The sequence below is a fragment of the Pteronotus mesoamericanus genome, unplaced genomic scaffold (assembly GCF_021234165.1).
Source record: "Pteronotus mesoamericanus isolate MK-2021 breed Mesoamerican mustached bat unplaced genomic scaffold, CSHL_Meso_final contig_263, whole genome shotgun sequence".
NCBI lineage: Eukaryota > Metazoa > Chordata > Mammalia > Chiroptera > Mormoopidae > Pteronotus > Pteronotus mesoamericanus.
Genome location: NW_026555112.1, coordinates 4563618 through 4581453, shown reverse-complemented (window position 1 = coordinate 4581453; position 17836 = coordinate 4563618). Strand labels below are relative to the sequence as shown.

Below are 17836 nucleotides of genomic sequence, written 5' to 3'. Positions count from 1 at the left end.
ACAACAGTGTTGAAGCCCCCCACCCCGTGCCACCCCGTGTCCCCTGGCTGGGGCTCTGTCCTTGACAAAGTGGCAGCAAGTGCTTTGCCGCAAGTAAGGTCTGAAACAGAGATCCTCTTTCCAACGCTATGGCTGAGCTCCATGAGCACTGGCTTCCAGTAATGGTGTATTGACTTCAGGTCCCGGAATTAATTTAGGATTTGCAGAGAATGCGGAGGCTTCTCGCTGAACTGGCCTTTGCTGGCTTTTACTGTGGGCTAGGGAAACGAAAGGTCACCCAACTTGGAGTCACTTAACTTTCCTGAGTGCGCATATCCTTATCTTTAGACAGGAATAATCTCTCACCAAATTACTCCAGGGATAAAATGGGACAGAGCTTATGAGAGCACTTTTTAAAACTGAAGAGCTCTACCAGCGGAAGAAAGCACCATTATCTAAAATTGGCCCCAGTCCCTCCTAGCTCCTCTGTTTCCTCACCACGCTTTATTTCTCTTTATAGCACTTATCACTGTCTGAAGTACCATACATAGATGATATAGCTAATATAGAATATATATAATTTTTATATCATTGGATATTATATAGCTATACATTATCTACTATATATTATATATTACATATAATTGTACATGTTATAATTACATATAATTATCATATGCATGACTACTATATATTCTATATTTTATATATATTAGTTGCTGTGTTTTCCCTGCCTCCTTCCCTGCAATGAAAGCTGCACGAGGATTTTTTTGTCCATTGTAAAATACCTAGCTCCCAGGATACTGCCTGGCACACGACAGACCCTCAGATATTTGCTAAAGGTTGGATGACTTTTATTAGTAGTGTTTGCCAGGGACCATGTGGATCATTTGATATAAGTAAATTTGTACCTTGTATGATAATTATGTGAAAGTGGCATAGTACCCATTTTGCGTGAGCTCGTTTGCTGAGTGCGGGTGGCCTTGTTAATGTGCCAATGGAAACTGGCTGTATCTTTACTTACTTTGAAGAGCCCACCTTGAAAGTCCTCTGTCCAGCCTGGCTGACAGCGTCGCAGGGAAACCCCACAGCATCCGACCATGCTCAGCCGTCGTACCGGTCTTACTTAGATAAGCAACATTCAGCCATGACAAAGTCCAGTTTGGCCGAAGTTGGAACTCCAACCTCACGTGGAAGTCAGGGCCTCTCCTGCCCAGTGGCTTAGCTTTTGCTCCATGAAAGGGCAGGGCCGGCTCTTTCTCTCTCCTCTGCTGGGCCCTGCAGGGCAGGAGAGGAGACTGCTTAGAGGGCAGACCAGCTGGTGCTCTTTGAGGCTTCCTCCCAGACATCAGTGCCCTAGGCTATGATCATCATCCCTAGGCTGGGGCAGGGGTCCAGTTGTGGGATTTGGAGGAGACCCTGTGGACCTCTGTCCCCACTGGCTAAAGGAACGTGCTCTCCGGCCAACCTCCTCTCCCGCCCCTTGCCCACCCACGGCTGCTCTCGCTGCGGCACTGAGGGGCCGTCCTGGGGCCCTGCTCCTGTGCTGCTTGATTTTGGCCAGTGCGTCGCACACCTAGTGTTCCACCTTCATTCTTAGAGGCGCCCGGATGAGGCCCTGCGAGTGTAACTGGTGTAGGAACGAGCTGAGCTTGGTGATGTACAGACAGAAAACGGCTTGGCTTTGTTCTAGTCACTCCTTCAACCGTGCGATGGCCCAAATCCCTTCCCGGACCCCTGATGGTTTCACAGTAGGTTCCATAGCTTCTTGGTGCTTGGTCGTAAGAACAAGTCTCTTTTCAATAATTGAGACTCTCTTTCAGACATGTGAAGTCCAGTCCTGTGTCCCCACAGTCTCGCATCCCCTACCCCTAGCTCGGTCCAACCGCACTTGGCCTGGGCACCTGCCGTGGGAGAGCGAGGTGTGGTCTGACCGTAGGCTCTCCCCTGGCCTTTCCCTCCTCCAGGCTTGTCAGCTGGAGAGAACATATTTCCAAAATGGTAACCCTAGTTATCCCAAAAAAGCAGTAACATTGAATTTTAAAGAATAACAGAACTGTAAAATGAAACAAACCCAAGGTCATAAGGGTCAGAATTGACCTGCATATGACATCATACCTGGCTAAATTGCCCAAGCTTGTGGTAGGCAGTACTCTTTAATAGATGGTAGAAGCGTCTTGCTACATCTAATTATGAATGCAGCATTTCCAGATTTTTCATACAATTAGTAAAAATAGCAACCACTTGCATGGGGCTTTCTGGGGATCTGGCACTGTTCTAAGCACTTTACATACATCAGAGTCACCTAATCCTTCAAACTACAACTCTGGGAGATACAACTATTACTATCCCCATTTCACAGATGGGAAAACTGAGCCCCAAAGAAAACGGTGGGCCCTTGGGTGATGGGCCCAAGGTCACACAGCCAGTAAGTGGTGAGTTCAGGATGTGAACCTGGGAAATTTGGCTCCAGAGTCGCTGCCCTTAACATCTCATTTACACAGAGCAGGTTATTTTGGAGGGGGCAGTCGGTGGGTGTGGAGGCGGGTTCTGTGTAAAGACGTTTTCCCCCTCTTTGCTATGGCCATTAGCAGCCATCTGGCAATGTAGATGATGGAATTTGGGAGACGTCTCTGCCTCTCTGTTTCTCAGAGGTCATGTGTGCTGGTCATTGCAGTTGAGAAATGCCCCCTCGGGCCAGGCACTATGAAGTCCCTGCCAGTATTTTTCCTGCTGCTTCCTCCCTCAACGTTTGGGTTCACCCATTCGTTCGACATTCACTGCCTTGGACCAGGCCCTGTGCTAGGTGACGGGCCCCAAGTGAGGAGGCAGCTTCCTGGAGCAGACGAGCTGCAGAGGGGACGCACGCACAGGAGAAACCTCAAAGCAAGGCACCCAGGGCTGGAGGGGCGCAGTGGAGGAAGCTTCAGCTCCTTCGGGGTGGGGGTCAAGGGCAGCGGGGTAAAGGGCGTCCCTGGAAAACCTGCAGGGGCCCAGTATCGTTCTCTCCCGACCCACAGCCTTGTGGGACCCACGGAATCTGAAGTGGGTGTTTTCATTCCACTAGTTGCTTATTTCCCCTGTTCCCACTGGTCTTTTGGAAACTGAAGCAAAAATTCTACCTGCACAAGGATGGAGCGTCACATGCTTAGCAACAAGTTAAATCCTCTTAGGAAGAAAAACCAGGCCTCCAATTTCTGAGCCAAGGGAACATCTCTAACCTACAAAGGGGTTGCTTTCCCGGCATTTTAACATGCCCGCCTGCGGAGGTTTAAAGGCCAACGAGTGTCTTCGACAAACCTTTGTCGAGGGTCCACCATGTGCTATAGGCCAGGAGTTTCCAATAAGGCCGAGTTTGGGGCCCCAAACTAGAGGATCTGTTGGTTCCTCTCCCTCCTGAACCTCAGTTCCTTCGTCTGTCAGATGGGAAACTTGGTCTACAAACACGTGAAGACCTTTCCCGTATCAGCCAGAAATACGGTCCAATCAGAAATTATAGTGACAGTAACACCGGCTCTGTGCAAGCGCTGGGCCACGCCCCCTGCACACGTTACCTCATTTAATCCTCACAAAGCCCTGTGAACTAGGTGCTGTTTTCATTCCCTTTTAAAGGAGGCACAGCTAACTGCAGGGCCACTGGAACCTTCTCTGTGAAATAACTCCTGGGTGGAAATCAGAAGGTATATCAGTTAGGACGTGGGTTGGCGCTGTGGGTAAAACACACCCTCCATATTCCCAAACAGTGGCTTACCTAAATTTCTGGCTTTACTTTTTTATATATAAAATCAGTCTAGAAGAAGGTAACCCACGTTGGTATGACATCACTGTAAGAGCAGCAGGGACCTGGGCTTTTCTCTCTCCTGCAATCCTTAGAAGATGGCTTCCAATTTCTAGGTCACCTCATGGTCCAAACTGGCTGCTTGACAGCAAAGGCTATATTCCAGGCAAGAAGCAGGAAGGTGGGGTGGGGTGGGGGTGGGGTGGGGTAGAGGTGAGGGGGTGGTAAGGAGAGAAAGGCGGAAACTCCAGGTAAGCCAGCCCTCAGGAGTTTTCCCCGAGCCCTTCTCAGTGACCTCCTGGCACCTTGCATACAGCCCTTGGCCATAAGGGAGTCAGGAAAATGGAGCCCATTGCTTCCTGGAGTAAAAAATTAGAGGTTCCTTAGAAAGGGCAGGTGGTCGGCAACTAGCGCTTTTATCCACATGAGGGCATTTCCGACATCCATGTATTCTTTTCTCTTTTTTTAAAAAAAAATTTTCTTTATTTTTAGAGAGAGTGGGAGAGAGGGAAACATCGGTTTGTGGTTGCCTCTCGTGCGCCCCCTGCTGGGGACCCGGCTCACAGCCCAGGCCTGTGCCGTCACTGGGAACCAAACCGGCGACTCCTGGGTTTGCAGGCCAGCGCTCAATCCACTGAGCCGCACCAGCCAGGGCCATGTATTCTTTTTTTTAAATTGATGTACAATACTGTATTAGTTTTAGGTGTACAGTATAATGACTTGATATATGTATATATTGAGAAATGATAAGTTATCATCCATCAACACATATTTACAATTTTTTTCGTGATAAGAACTTTCAAGATCTACTCTCTTAGCAACTTTCAAATATAATGACACAACATTGGTAACTATAGTTTGCATGTTGCACATTACATCTCCAGGGATTATTTACCTTATAACTGAAAGTCTGGACCTTTTGTCTCCATGCACCCATTTCAAGCCCACACATCCCCGTATGGGCTACAATTCTGAAATAGGACCTGGGACCCGGAAAGAGTGCAGGGTATACTTTCAGTGAGGGGCCTGTGGGAGGGAACACGGGTGGTCCCAATGTGATCGCTAAGGCTGTATGAGGGTAACATGACCTGTGGCCAACAGTTTGATGAACTTGTCGGGAAGAGGCACATTCATGGATAAGCATTAGACAGCTATGACATTGCAATCTGAATATATGGAGAGTATTTTGCCTCATAAATACACCTCCCCAGAAGGCTTGCTGATGTCCCCAACTCCTCAATTCCTTTAAGTCGGTAAAAGTGCAACTAGAACAGGACAGGATATTTCATTCATACTTCTCAGTTACCAACACAATATAAATAAGCTCGTTCTGTCAAGGGGACTCAGAGGTCTGTTGGTGAGAGTCCCTCATTTTCCAGATGAGAAAATTTTCCGTGGGACTGAGTGGTTTTCCTGGGATCATACGCGTAGCGGCAGGGCTGGGTCAGAAGGTTCAGGAAGAGCACCGGGCCCCCTCTGTGGGGACAGGGACACCAATGAGAGGCAGGAAGCCTAGAGCAAAGGGTGTGCTTGTATGAGGTGAATTGATTTGTATTCTGCTTTTTTCCCATGATGCTTGCTGTCATTGGTAGCTTGGGCTGTGGGCGGGTCTTCCTGGGCTCCTTCCTCCCTACCTGCTAGGCGTCTGCAATGAAAAAAAAAAAAGCAAAAAACACCCCCGCCAATTCTGTTCTGGGGACCCATGCCTCCTGCAGCCACATAGGAATGGAAATGAGGCTAAAGATTCCTCTCATTTTATATGACCACCCTCTTCCTCAGGAATCCGTATAATCCACCCAGCCAGCCACGCCTCCCTCCCTGACTAGAGTCACATGCACCCGGGGAGGGCCACAGCAGAAGACAACGGTGCTCTGAAGCATCCTTGGGCTCCTTCAGGGATGATCTTTTTCCAATTCTCGAGGGAAAAAATAAGTACATGGAATGTACTTGTACCATTCTTGCATGTGTTATTCTTAACCTTCAGTATCTGGTGTGGCATGTCCACATCAGAATGTCTGGTTTCACCCTAGAGTCTGTATTTTGTTTTTTCAGGTATCTTTAGTGTCATGCACTGTACAAGCTCTGAAATCAAATTGTTTGGGTTTGGATCCCCTGTCCACTACTCTCCAGCTCTATGAGGTTAGATGGTTTCTTAATAGCTCTGGGCCTCAGTTTCCTCATCCGTAAAATGGGAAAATGATATAACAGCCCCCTGAAGAATCACTGAGGTAACGACTGTTCAAAGGGCTTCCTCAGCACAATGCCTGGTAAATACAAACACCCAGTGCGCATTAGCTATAATTACGATTTCAGTTTATCATAGCAACATCTCAGGGCTTTAATACATGATGTTTTAATATATGATCACTAACGTATCAGCGTTCAACTCTCTTAGCTGCTCTTCGTTCTGAACAATTGTGAGAACAATTGTTCTAAAAATTTCCCACCTCGCACACAGGCTGCAATCACCACCCTCGCCGTCTATTATCGTCTTCAGAATTATTCCATTTTTGACTTAACCTGTATCTTATATAACTCAGGCAAAACCAGTGAGTGATGACTCTCTTTTGTCAGACTCATATGTGTGACTATCATCCAGTCAGCGTAAGGACAATGCAGGACTTTTGGGCTTTTGGGAATTGTCACCATGGTACCCTTCACGGGACAATGGACGAACTGTTACCTTTCTAGCCCAGGGGGTTTTCACGGCATCCTTCATCGATCCATATGCATCTCTGTCTTGTTGCACTTGATGGGAATTTCTATACACTGGGAATTCCTTTTGGGGGGATGTCCTATGGAAATGGCAGCAATTTATCCTGTGGCCCACCAGTGCCTGGCACCCAGTAGGTGCTGTCAGAAAAAAAATCATCAAATGGATAGAGTTACACTAGCATATGTCCGTTTCACAATGGTGGCTTTGAGGTAGGGTGCTATAAAAATCCTTTTTCATACCACCAGGCTTAATTATTTTTATCTTCTCTGGAAAAGGGGCTAGATCTGTTGTCAACAAAGAAAGTGAGTGTCCCCCTTTTAGACTTTGAGTTGTGATAGTTAGAATCCCTTTAATGGACCTCTTTCTCTAATCATTTCTTTTACCTGTTGAGAAAATTATGTGTGTTTTTTAAGAGAAGGGCGCAAGACTTCTGCAGTACATTGTCATAAAACATAACTCGTCATTGTATGAATTTCTAATTTCTTGCTATTTGAAGAGCCCGTTCTTCTTTTCCCACACCCAAATGACCACTGAGGTAAGACCAACAGCTCTTACGTTTACACTGTTCTAAGCACAGTTGACTCTTCCTATACATGGGAGTTCGTTTCCTACGAAGCACGGGAAGATCTGCACTTACTCCCTTACATTGGAACCTCTCTTGGATCAGTTCTTGTTGGTGGCAAATCTTTGCCTGCTGAAGGTGGATTGAATTTTGGAGGCAACCAAACGCCTCTTTTCACAGCCATTCTGATGACTAAGTGGAGAGATCAAGGTGGATTAAGATAATACAAGTTGGGGTCAAAATAAACAAAGTCTTTCTGTAGAGTCATGAGACTAAGTGGCTCTTCAGGTGTCTCCTGAGGTGACACTTGGAGAGGATGCCCATGGTTTCATGCACAGTTAGTGGACGCCTCGCTGGCTCCCACGGGTGTCAGCCACAGTGAAGAACAGGAGTGGAAGTGGCACAAGATTCCTGCCTTTCCCCCGGTCGGAGTCTGTGAGTCTGACAGCCTTGTCAATCACCTTGGATCCCAGCTTCTCGTCTGTGAAATAGGAACCATCACACTCCCCTGCAGTGTTGTTCTTAGGATAAAATTTCATCACCAAGGGTAAAACACCTGCGGAGGGCGCGGTGCCCCGTGATGCTCAGTGGGAGCCAGTTCCTCTTCTCGCTCTTTCCCTTTCTTATTTTAAAGGGGGGCAGTGGTCTGAACGTGCCATTTCGGGAACGTTCACCTCACACTCACTCATAGTTTTTAAAAACCGAACCCGCAAAATGATGTCAGGAAAGCCCACATGCTGAGTTCCCTCCAACCTGGAGCACTGTGTTGTACAGAGAGAAGAATGGACTGGGGAGATGAATAATGTGACCGCCCCCCTCCAACAGAAGCTCCAGAGAGAGTAGTTCTCCTGGGACTCCCCGCTTTCCACCCCCAGCCCCGCGGAGCCCCCCCACACCCCGCCCCGTCTGCCGGGCTGAAAGAGAGAAGGGCGGGATTCCTGAGTAATTAAAGGGACTTTGGAAGGCTGGATGTGGCGGAATGTTAGATCACTAGCTAGAACAGCATGTGGCGTTCTTTAGGCAGGCTTCATTGAACCCGTACAAAAAAAGAAAGAGGGGCTGCCTGCCGTCTGCTCATTTATCAAACAGCGAAGCTCAACTCTCACAGCTCCACAAAAGTGCTGGACTGTTTGCTGAGTCTTGCTCCAGAAATTAAAAGCTGAACAGCCTTAGCAGGGCTGAACCGACCCTGCATTTTGAGACTCAAACTAAATTGTGCTGGGCTTTCAGATTCCTGGACCAGTTGATTATTTGGTGAAAGGAGAGGAGAATAATTTGTAATTTGCAGCCCATAAGAAACAGTTAAAAAGAAGGGGGAAAAAAAAAAAGAAGCAAACCCCCTTCCCACAGGGTTTTGTTGGGGCTGGACGGAGGAGGCCGGCCTGTAGCGGCCTTTCTTTGCTCCGAGTGGGAAAAGTCTTGACCTCCGTGTGCGCAGAAAGTGATGTGGTTGAGCGGCGCCCCCGCCCATCCCCCACTCCAACTCTTCACAGAATTCCTTTCCTCTGAGTTCTTTATGTGAAATTACCTTTCTCTTTTTTGCGTGGAGGAGAGGAGGATTTGGCTATCAAGTATGTTCAGATCAAAAGTATTTTCACAAACAGAACTGAATATTCGAACCACACAAATATATTGCTTGGGAGGCCATAATACACTGCGGAGGCCTGAGGACTGGTCTGGATGAAGATCCTCTGAAAATCCGTCCAAGGATTGAAGTGTAGAGTGCTGTCGGTGAAGAGAGCGGGCTAAGAAAGGATGAGGACCAGTGGAAGACATAATGGGGGAGAGGCGTTCAGCCTTGGACCCCTCGTTCCGGCCCCTCGCCAGCAGCTGGGCATCTCCCTGCCCCTGCCCCCTCGTACACTGACTGCTCCGTTGAGGTGGAACCTCCACCCTCTACCCTCCCGTCTGCTTCCGGCTGATAAAGCCCAGGAGGCAGTGGTGTGGGGGTGTCCACTCCCTAACTCCCTCAACCCTGCTACAAGCTATAAGCTGAGAAAGTGCTACTATCCCTGTTTTATACATGAAGAAACCTATGTTCAAATAGAAGAAAGAGAGAAAGATCTTCTGGGGTGGAGAGAACTTTTCAACTTGGCGCACTTTCAGAAGGAATAATACCCTTCTCCCCTTCATGGAAAGCAATTTGACAGTATGTTTGAGGAGCCTTGAAATATTTCTCCCCTTGAATCAAGCAGCTCCACACTTGAGAAACTATCACGTGGAGGGAAAGAAAAACCCAACCGAAATATCAACAATAAAAATAAAAAATCATTATGCAAATGATATTGCTGATAACATTATTTATAGTAGCACGACATTGGAAACAATTTCAAAGGCCAGCAAAAGAGGAACGATTCGCTTATTCTGTCTTTCACTTGTTGATTCAATGAGTTAATGTACTGAGTCCTAGCATCTCCTGCCCGGACTGCCACCGCGGCCTCTGACCGCTGTCCCTCCTCCCAGCCTTGCCCCCTGCAGTGAGTTCCCCACACAGCAGCCAGAACGATCCTTTGAAAGGCCAGTCAGACCTTGTTCCCAACCTCTCTGCTCAAAGCCCTCGAAAGCCTCCCCATCTCATTCAGCTGAAAAGCGGAAGTGCTTACAAAGGCCCACAACGCCCCTCGGGAGCCATGCTCACCAACCCCTCCCAGCCTCTTGACCTCATCTTCTGTCCTGAGCACTTGCTCTGCTCCAGCCACGTTGGGTTCCTCACTCTTCCGGAAACGTGTGCAACAAGCTCCTACCTCAGTGCCTTTGCACTGGCTGTCCCCTCTTGCCTGCAATTTTCTTCCCCCAGATATCCACGAGTTTTGTTTCCTCCCTTCCTTCAGGTCTCCATTCAAATGCCACATTTGATCACTGAGTCCTTATCACCCCAGGTAAAATAACACCCCCACATTCCCTGTTCCCCTCACCCTGCTTTTTTGGTTTCTCTATGTAGCACTTATCTGATATAAGACATGGTGACTTTTTTATTTGTTTATGTTTGGTCTTCTCCCATTAGAATGGAAACTTCCTAAACAAGGGCTGCTTCTGCTTTGCTCAGAGTCCTATCCCTCAGTGGCCAACAAAATGTCTGTCCTGTGGTAAAGCTCAGTAAATGCTTGCTGTTGAGTGAGTCCAGGCTGTGCCCTGTGAGCTGTCCTGTGTGGTTACTGGGGTTGCACCTTCTCAGGAGAGAGAAGAAGAGCAGAAAATGAGGCTGAGATCCACTTCGTGTGGAGTCTCGTAGGCCTATGTGAGGACTTTGTAGAGCTGAGTAGACTATTGATTAGATGTGAGGGCGGTACGGGCCACATACCCATGGTCACTTAAAGCAAACAACTTGTGCAGAGGAAAAGAAATAAAGGACAAGCTAAGATTTGAAGGATGAGTAGACATTATGCAGACAAAGGGCAGGGAGAGAGGGTTCCAGAAAATGAGAACAGCCTTTGGGAAATGCCAGGGTAAGAGAGAACACAGAGTGATCATAAACTTGAAAGAAGTTCCATAGGGCCGGAGCCTGGTGAGAGGGAGAGGTGAGCTGGAGTGAAGGCAGGACCGATCGATCCGGCAGAAGCTGGGGGGGTGTGGGCTTCGTCAGAGGCCTCACGGAGACGTGATTGTGTTGGGTCATGACTGGACACAGAGGCAACAGGAGACCACGGTAGCCAGCCAGGCCCGAGAGCACGCCCCTGGGACTGGTGGAGATGGGAAAACGTGGGTAGAATCAGGATTCCTTCAGCCTGGAGGAGGAATGGAACTTGGTCACAGATGGGAAGTAGCAGGTGCCATTGTGGTTTGGAGACGGGAGAGCTCTTACCTTCAGAGAATCGGGAAGGCTATTCGTGGAGGAGCAGTGCATGCTGGGTGGGTGGGGTGTGAGGGCACAAGTGGTGAGAGAGGTGGGGGTAGCTGTATGTAGGAGGTGTAGAGAGCGACAGGTAGAAGGAGCAGAGGCAGGGAGCCCAGAAGCTAGGAATCATTCAGAGAATTGGTCAATACGAAGTAGTCTGATTTGAATGGAGGCCGGGACTCATTTAAGGACATTTTAAGAGAAAAGGTAGGAGCCACGGGCAGAGTTGCCCAGCGGTACCTGAGCACACTGCTGAGTCAGCGGGCCGCAGAGAGTTGTCAGAGGCCTGTGTGCAGACAGGTAATGGCCTGGGTTATTCGCTCGGGACCTCAGTTATCCAGACAGATGGCTTTCCTTAGTATTTCCATTCAGCAGAGAAGTGTTTACTTGTCCGATTCCCACTTTGTTGGTGGGTGCAGGTAGATTTATCCTAAGAATAAACAGCAGGCTGCCTGCTGATATCACAGTCCTTTCAACTGTGTCCCTCTTTCCCTCGCATATTTGGGGACAGGGCTCTCAGATCCTGTTCATAGCAGAGGCCACCAGATCATTCCCAAGAGGGTAAAACTGGGGGGAATCGAACAGAAATCTTCCCTGAAGTGTAGACGGGAACAAGACATTATTTCATTCCCCAGACACACCTAATATGTGTACATGCTGGACTAGAATATAGAAGAAATAAAGGTTGCTGTTAAAAGAAGGAATGAGGGGCTGTGGGGCCCTTGCATTCAGCCAGAGGCAATAATATTGTTGTGGTAGTCAGACTGGCCACTTGCAAGCTGACGCCTGCATCTTGTGAGCTGTGTGACTTCATGCGGTTACGTAGCCTCTCCAAGCCTCAGTTGGCTGTACAGAGGGAACAGCAGTGGAACCTAGCTTGTTGTAATGGTTACCAGAGATAATACAGGTAAAGTCATTGGCACAGTGCCCAAGCCAGGACTTGACCCCAAAGTCCATGTGCTTAACCACTGTGTACTGCGGCTTCCCAACTGGCTGGGGAGACAGAGACAGGGTATCTAAGGGCTTTAGGGGAAGGGTCCCGGGGGGAGTGGGAGAGGCTGAGCGGAAGAGAGGAGATCCTCGAGGGTGAGCGGGGTGAATGTGGGTCTGGCATTCCAGGCTGAGGGAGGAGAATGTGCCTGGAGCTCAGAGAGCGCGTGGGAGTGAGGTGGCCAGGCTGAAGGCTGGGGAATTGAGCTGGCATCGGTCACCCGGGGCCTCGTGGACCAGTCCAGGAGGCTGGATTTTATCTGCTGTAGGTAGTGAGAAGGCACCCACTGTTTCAAAAAGGAAATGATCATGTTGGGATTTTAGAGCAATCCCACTGGTGGGGCAGCAAGACCTCAGGCAGGACACCCAGTTGGGAGGATGTGTCTGCGGTCTAGGTAAGAGACCCCAGGGGCTGGGGCAGTGGCGGGGGAGAGGGAAGTGTCTGGGCTCCCCAGGTGTCGTGGTCAGTCAGCAGAACACAGGTGTTGCAGGACATGAATGTCGAAGGAGAGAAGAGTCGCTCTTGCTTCTGTCCTGGGTGACTCAGTGGGAGGAGATGCTGGTCGCAAAGGTGGTAAAGCTGCGTGTGCCGATTCACGCAGCATTCAAATGGAGCAAGCAAAACCCATCAGCCATGGAGGGGGTCAGAGTTCAGTTGATCAGTGAATTCACAGGCCCCGTTCTATGACCTGGTAACTCCTCAAGACCACAGAGCAAAGAATTACAAATGCACCAGTTGTATGTTTTCTGGCCTCATAGTGGTAGAAGGATCAGCTCCAGCAGCCTGTCCTCAATCCCAGAGGCCGTCTGGTGCATCCCAAGACCAGAGTCTGTGGCCCCCGGTACCTTAGCCAAGGGCCTGGTACTACCACTTGTTTTGCGGACATCATGTGGGACACCATTCAGATAAACACTTAGGAAGATTTCAGAACTTTGCCCATTCTCTTCAATCAAGTAACACTCAAGTTTAGCAAACCCTTTCCAAAAGCTGCTTTAAAAAATTATCTACATACCATTTGCAGGGTATATATATAGGGATGATTTATTTTTTTTAAAGAAAAAAAAACAACCTTTATAACATTATGGTGTATTTTTGGTGCTTCTTTCAAAATTAGTTTGAACTTCTTTTGTCAATTAGGAATATTTCTAGTAAGAAAATCCTTTTCATTTGCAAAAAAAGTTGATTTCTTCCACAAATGTCATACAAAAACCTTTTTGTTCTACCTTACCAAACATCCATTTTTATTTTTCCATATTCCCTTTCCATTCCTATATTTGTCCAAACATAAGTAATAACCACAACATAAATGTAGTTTGAGTTCTGCCATTTCGTTTAACATCATCATAAGCATTTTCTGTGTTGTGACATAGCTTTTGTTACCATCATTTTAATGCCTGTATAATATTTTAATGAGTACATAACTAATCATTTATTTTGCCAGTTACCTATCATTGGACATTTATTTTGTTTCCAATTTTTCTCTCTCAGTAGTTCTGCACATAGCTTTTTCTTAGTTTAGATTATTTTCTTGGAATTAATGGATCAAAAAATACGAATATTTTTTACTGTGAAAATGCTTTGAGGAAGGGTCGCACTCATAAGCCATGTTGTCAGCCACGTATGAGGAGGTCAGCTCTGCCACACCCTCGGCAGCACTCAGTGTTTCCATTTTCAAACCGCCAGCTGATATCAGAGCATTCTTCATGGCACCTTATCATTGTGCCCATTTGCATAGGAGAAACTTCCCAGACCGAAGTATTGGAAAATCTCTGCTTTACCTCAGCAACTAGTATGCATTTATCTCATAGATACAGGGGCACTTGTAACTTTATGGTATTATCCTCTTTGCTTAGGGAGGTAGGAAACTCCAAACCCAAATCCTAATCCACTTTTTAACCAACGCAAAGGCTCCCTGGCCCCATATTTCTCCTTCCACTCTGCCCTGCACCCCTGTTGGCGTATCCACATCTGTGCCCTAGTGAACCTCTGTGAGCCGCTGCCGCAGACCTTGGCTCTGAAGCCAGCCTTGTGAGGAAAGCCTGGAGGGCTTATGTGGCCAGAGGTCCGAACTAGTGGCCCAAGGTGACATGGCCACCAGACCCCGGTGCGGTCTGGGGACGGCATATGGGGACTGAGTGCCGGAGAGCCTGTCGCTGACCCTGGGTCAGACCCCATTCTCAGCATACCGCCTTTTCCTTGGGTCACAGCAATTTGAGAGGGACATAGACAAAATGAGAGGCCCACGCCCTCATTTCACAGGGGTTAGGGCTAAAGGTAACAGGGACCTGTTGCCTACAAAAGTGACGCCATTAGAGAACTCAGAGAATGATCACATCGTTTTGTTCAGCATCGCACTGTGGGAGAATGTTTTAGAAGCCCTGTCATCTTGTTAGGTTCTCTAGCCATTCCTGGGAGGAATGCAGATTTTTGTCACCATGATTGAGGCCAGGCACTGTTGCAATTTGTTTACATATATGTACTTTTTTTAGATTTTCACGAAAGTCCTCTAAGGTAGGGGTTATTATTATTCCCATTTTACAAATGAAGAAATCGAGTCACTTGAATGTTAAATAACTTGCCCAAGGGGCGCCCTGCTAACCAAAGGCTGAGCCTGGATCTGATCCAGGTGGCCCAGCCCCAGAGCCTTTGCGCGGGACCTGCACCGCCTGCCTCCCCACAGGCACCAGCGCCGTCAACGCCAAGGACGAGGCTCCTCGCTTGTGTCTTCCCCTTGGCAGACACCCCTCCCCCCAGGTTTCTGGCCCGTCTGTGTGGTTGTCCTGGGCAGCACAGCTACCTTCCTCTGCTCTGCACAAGAGCAAAGCATGCCCTTGAGGACAGGGCTCGGGGGTCATTCTTTCATTCAGCAAACAAGGGCTGAGCTCTGCACGTGTGCCAGGACTCTGCTCGTGTGCCAGGACTCTGCTCTCATGGAGCTTCCCATCTAGTAGGCGTGGGAGGGTGACAAAAATAAGCCCTTGGAGGGTAAGTGAACAGGCTCGCTGCAGAGAGTGCTAAGTGGGAAGGGCCCCATGTGCTGGGACAGTGTGCTGGCCGGGCAGAGGGACCTCAGCGGGGGCCCACGTGTTGTAAGAGGAGGAGCCAGGCTCTGAGGTTAAGGATGGCAGAGTGTGTGTGTGGGGGGGGGGGGGGGAGATTGCAAAGCAGATGGGGGAACGGCGGTGCAAAGGCCCCCAGTGGGAAGCCAGCCTGGTTGTGTTTCAAGGGTAGGGAAAAAAGGCAGTGTGGCTGGGCCCTGGCGAGGAAGGGCAGGCATGGGAGGAGAGGAGGGCCGGGAGAGAGCGGGGCCAGGTTCCGGAGGCTGGGGCAGGTTTTAGTTCCAGGGATGGCGGAAGCCTTTGGAGGGCTCTAAGCAGGAGGGTGACAAGTTCTGGGTCCACTGGTACTCGCCCTACATTGTAGTCGGAGGCATGCAGCGCAAAGCTGCCAAGAGAGACCCCCTGAGGATCCAGAGCCCCACAACCACTCAAATGCTGCCCTCCCCGCTCCCCAACACTGGTGGTCTTCTGGGGGGGGTCCCCATGGGGTCCTGCAACCAAGGGTGTGTTTTCCTCCCTCCTTTAGATTGCGGTTTGTGAAGCTCAGTCACTGTGCCCGCACCTCTTCTCACCGCGTAACTGACTCTTGTGTTGACTTACAGATCATAAGGCAGCAGTTTCCTCAGTTAACCACCAGAAGACTCGGGACCCGAGGACAGTCCAAGTAAGCACCGGAGCCCTTCCTCCCGCAGAGGCCCCTGGCCCGGGCCTTTCTTCCCGAGCTCCGTCTGCGGGCCTGGACGGAAGCCTGTGTCTGCCAGAGCACAGAGGAGCTTCCAACAGCCCGGCCTCTCTCCCAGGACCCCTGAGAGATGCTTCCCGGGGCCACCTGGCCCGGATGCTTAAAGGAGTCTGACTTTTTGCCACCCTGCCTTTAGGTGTTTTTGTAAAATCGCCTTGAGTATTATTGAAAGGAGCACCTTGTACCTCTTGGATTATTTCCCTGAATGAACTCTCTGCTCTCCCAGTTTCCAGCCAACCAGTCTGCAACCTGTCCTAAGGACCCCTGAGAGGGCAGTGGGGTGGGAAGGTCCAGCCCTGCCGTGGTGCCCAGGGCACGCTGTTTACCATCCATCAGTTCTGTCAACCAACTGGCCACCCTTTGCGTCACCCTTCCTGTGTGTCAGATACATGGTGCTACATGCTGGGAACACAGGTCACTGCCTTCATGGAGCATATGTTCTGGTTGGCGAGACAGGCATAAAAGCAATTCGATTGCATCAGAGAGGGTTGTCACAGAACAACGAAAGGGGCGTGGCCCCGGACTGGGGGTCTGAGGGCATGGGGACACCTGCCTGCTGGGTGTGAGCCAGTGGGGAGGGAGCCTGTCCCTACTGCTCAGCCGTCACTGAAGTCTGCACTTACAAGATGTGCCTCAAAGGGAGTTCAGAAATTGTTGGACTTGAATAGGTGGCCCATGAGAAAGGTCGGGTAGCCATGTAAGTTTGGTAAGCCCCGCGTTTTAAACGGATTCCTTGACGCAGGACTTCTCAGAACCTTTTTTATGGTAGTGCATGAGGTGACTCCACTAGAGGGTGCCTTATTATGCAACATTTCTAAACATCGTGACCATGTTAAGTAGCAGGGCAGCCTTACCCACTTATAAAATACTGCAACTTAAAAATAAGAAAAACAAATGAACAACCACATAGAATTATAAGACTCGTGACCGAGGGCGATTCAAAGGCAGCCTGTCCGGTACTGCCCTCCCCTCACCGCCCCCACTCTTGCCATTCCTGGGCAGGACATTCCTAACCCCCCCACCCCCCACTCCCCATCCAGCGTGGCTTAACTTTGGAGCCAAGTTAAAGTAGGCGATCAAAATGGGAAAAAACCTCTTTGGTAAAGTTCTGAAAATCCTGAGAATAATTTATTTGCCAGGCTCAAAACTGTGGGGTCGGTTAAAGATTTGTGTAGAAAATTTTTTAGCCGGGGACATTTTGGACTAAATTTCTCATACTCTTCCAAGGTGACTACTCTAAAGAACAAACCTTGTTTCCAATGAAAAATTCCAGTATCTGTTTTAAAATGAGGTTTGAGCCTCGGTAGGAATATTGAGTACAAAAGCCAGATTCTCCCTTCCTTGTTTGCTGGTAAGCCCAGCGGTGGCACCCAAAGGGCAGTTTGCAGCGTTGGTTTTTGAGATAGGTAAGTGGATGGACGGAAGAATGCTGAATGCATGGAAATGATTCCTTTTTCTCCTGCTCATGATCTACAGAGTTATTGGCTCCATTTGTTGCCCATATCTTAGAGTAGAAATAGTAAAGATAGAACGGAAAGGTTTCCCATCCTATGTAAGCTTGAAGAAAGCTTCCCTGTCTACATGTGAGAGCCTGGGGTTTTTTTTTTGTTCATTTGTTTTTTTGTTTTTCTTTAACCTCAAGGTTGGCAAATTGGGCAATACTTCTTTAAAAATGCCATGTAATCAATTTCATTGTTTCTTCTCCACAAGGATCCTCCAGGGTTGATCACACCTTCAACCATTTGCAAGGCAATAAGGAACTCTAGTCTCCAACCTGCCTCTTGGCCTTAGAGTAAAAAAGAAAAAAGGAAATTTACCTGGCCAGAATAAAAGGAGATGGGGTTGGGGGGTGGGGATGGCCAGTGGCAAGTGTGTTGACCTGCCCTCCAAAGCAGAAAGAGAGAAATTAAGACGTGATCAGAGCAACAGCTGCCTGTAGTTGTGGACTCTAGCAACGTACACTCTGAAAAATCAAGAAATGTTCTGATCTGAGTTGTTATTGCTATCTTGATCTTAAGAAATGGTGAGGGGGCACTTTGTGAAGTTAGGGAGGCTTGTCATAACTGTCTTCCCGCCTGAAGGGTGCCTCTGGCTGGCTCGGAACCCGACCCCTCCCCCACCCCAGCACTGGCTTTGAGTCGGAAAGGCAGTTATGACAGTTGGGAAGTAGAAGA

The 17836-nt window shown here is 48.8% G+C and overlaps 1 protein-coding gene across 1 annotated transcript in view; it reads left to right on the top strand.

Moving 5' to 3' along the window:
* RFX4 (regulatory factor X4) overlaps nucleotides 1-17836 on the top strand; it is a 120104-nt gene that overhangs the window by 37275 nt on the left and 64993 nt on the right. The window contains exon 5 of the mRNA XM_054574436.1: nucleotides 15523-15584. Coding sequence (XP_054430411.1) covers nucleotides 15523-15584 — 62 coding nt within the window. The remainder of the gene's footprint in view (nucleotides 1-15522; nucleotides 15585-17836) is intronic.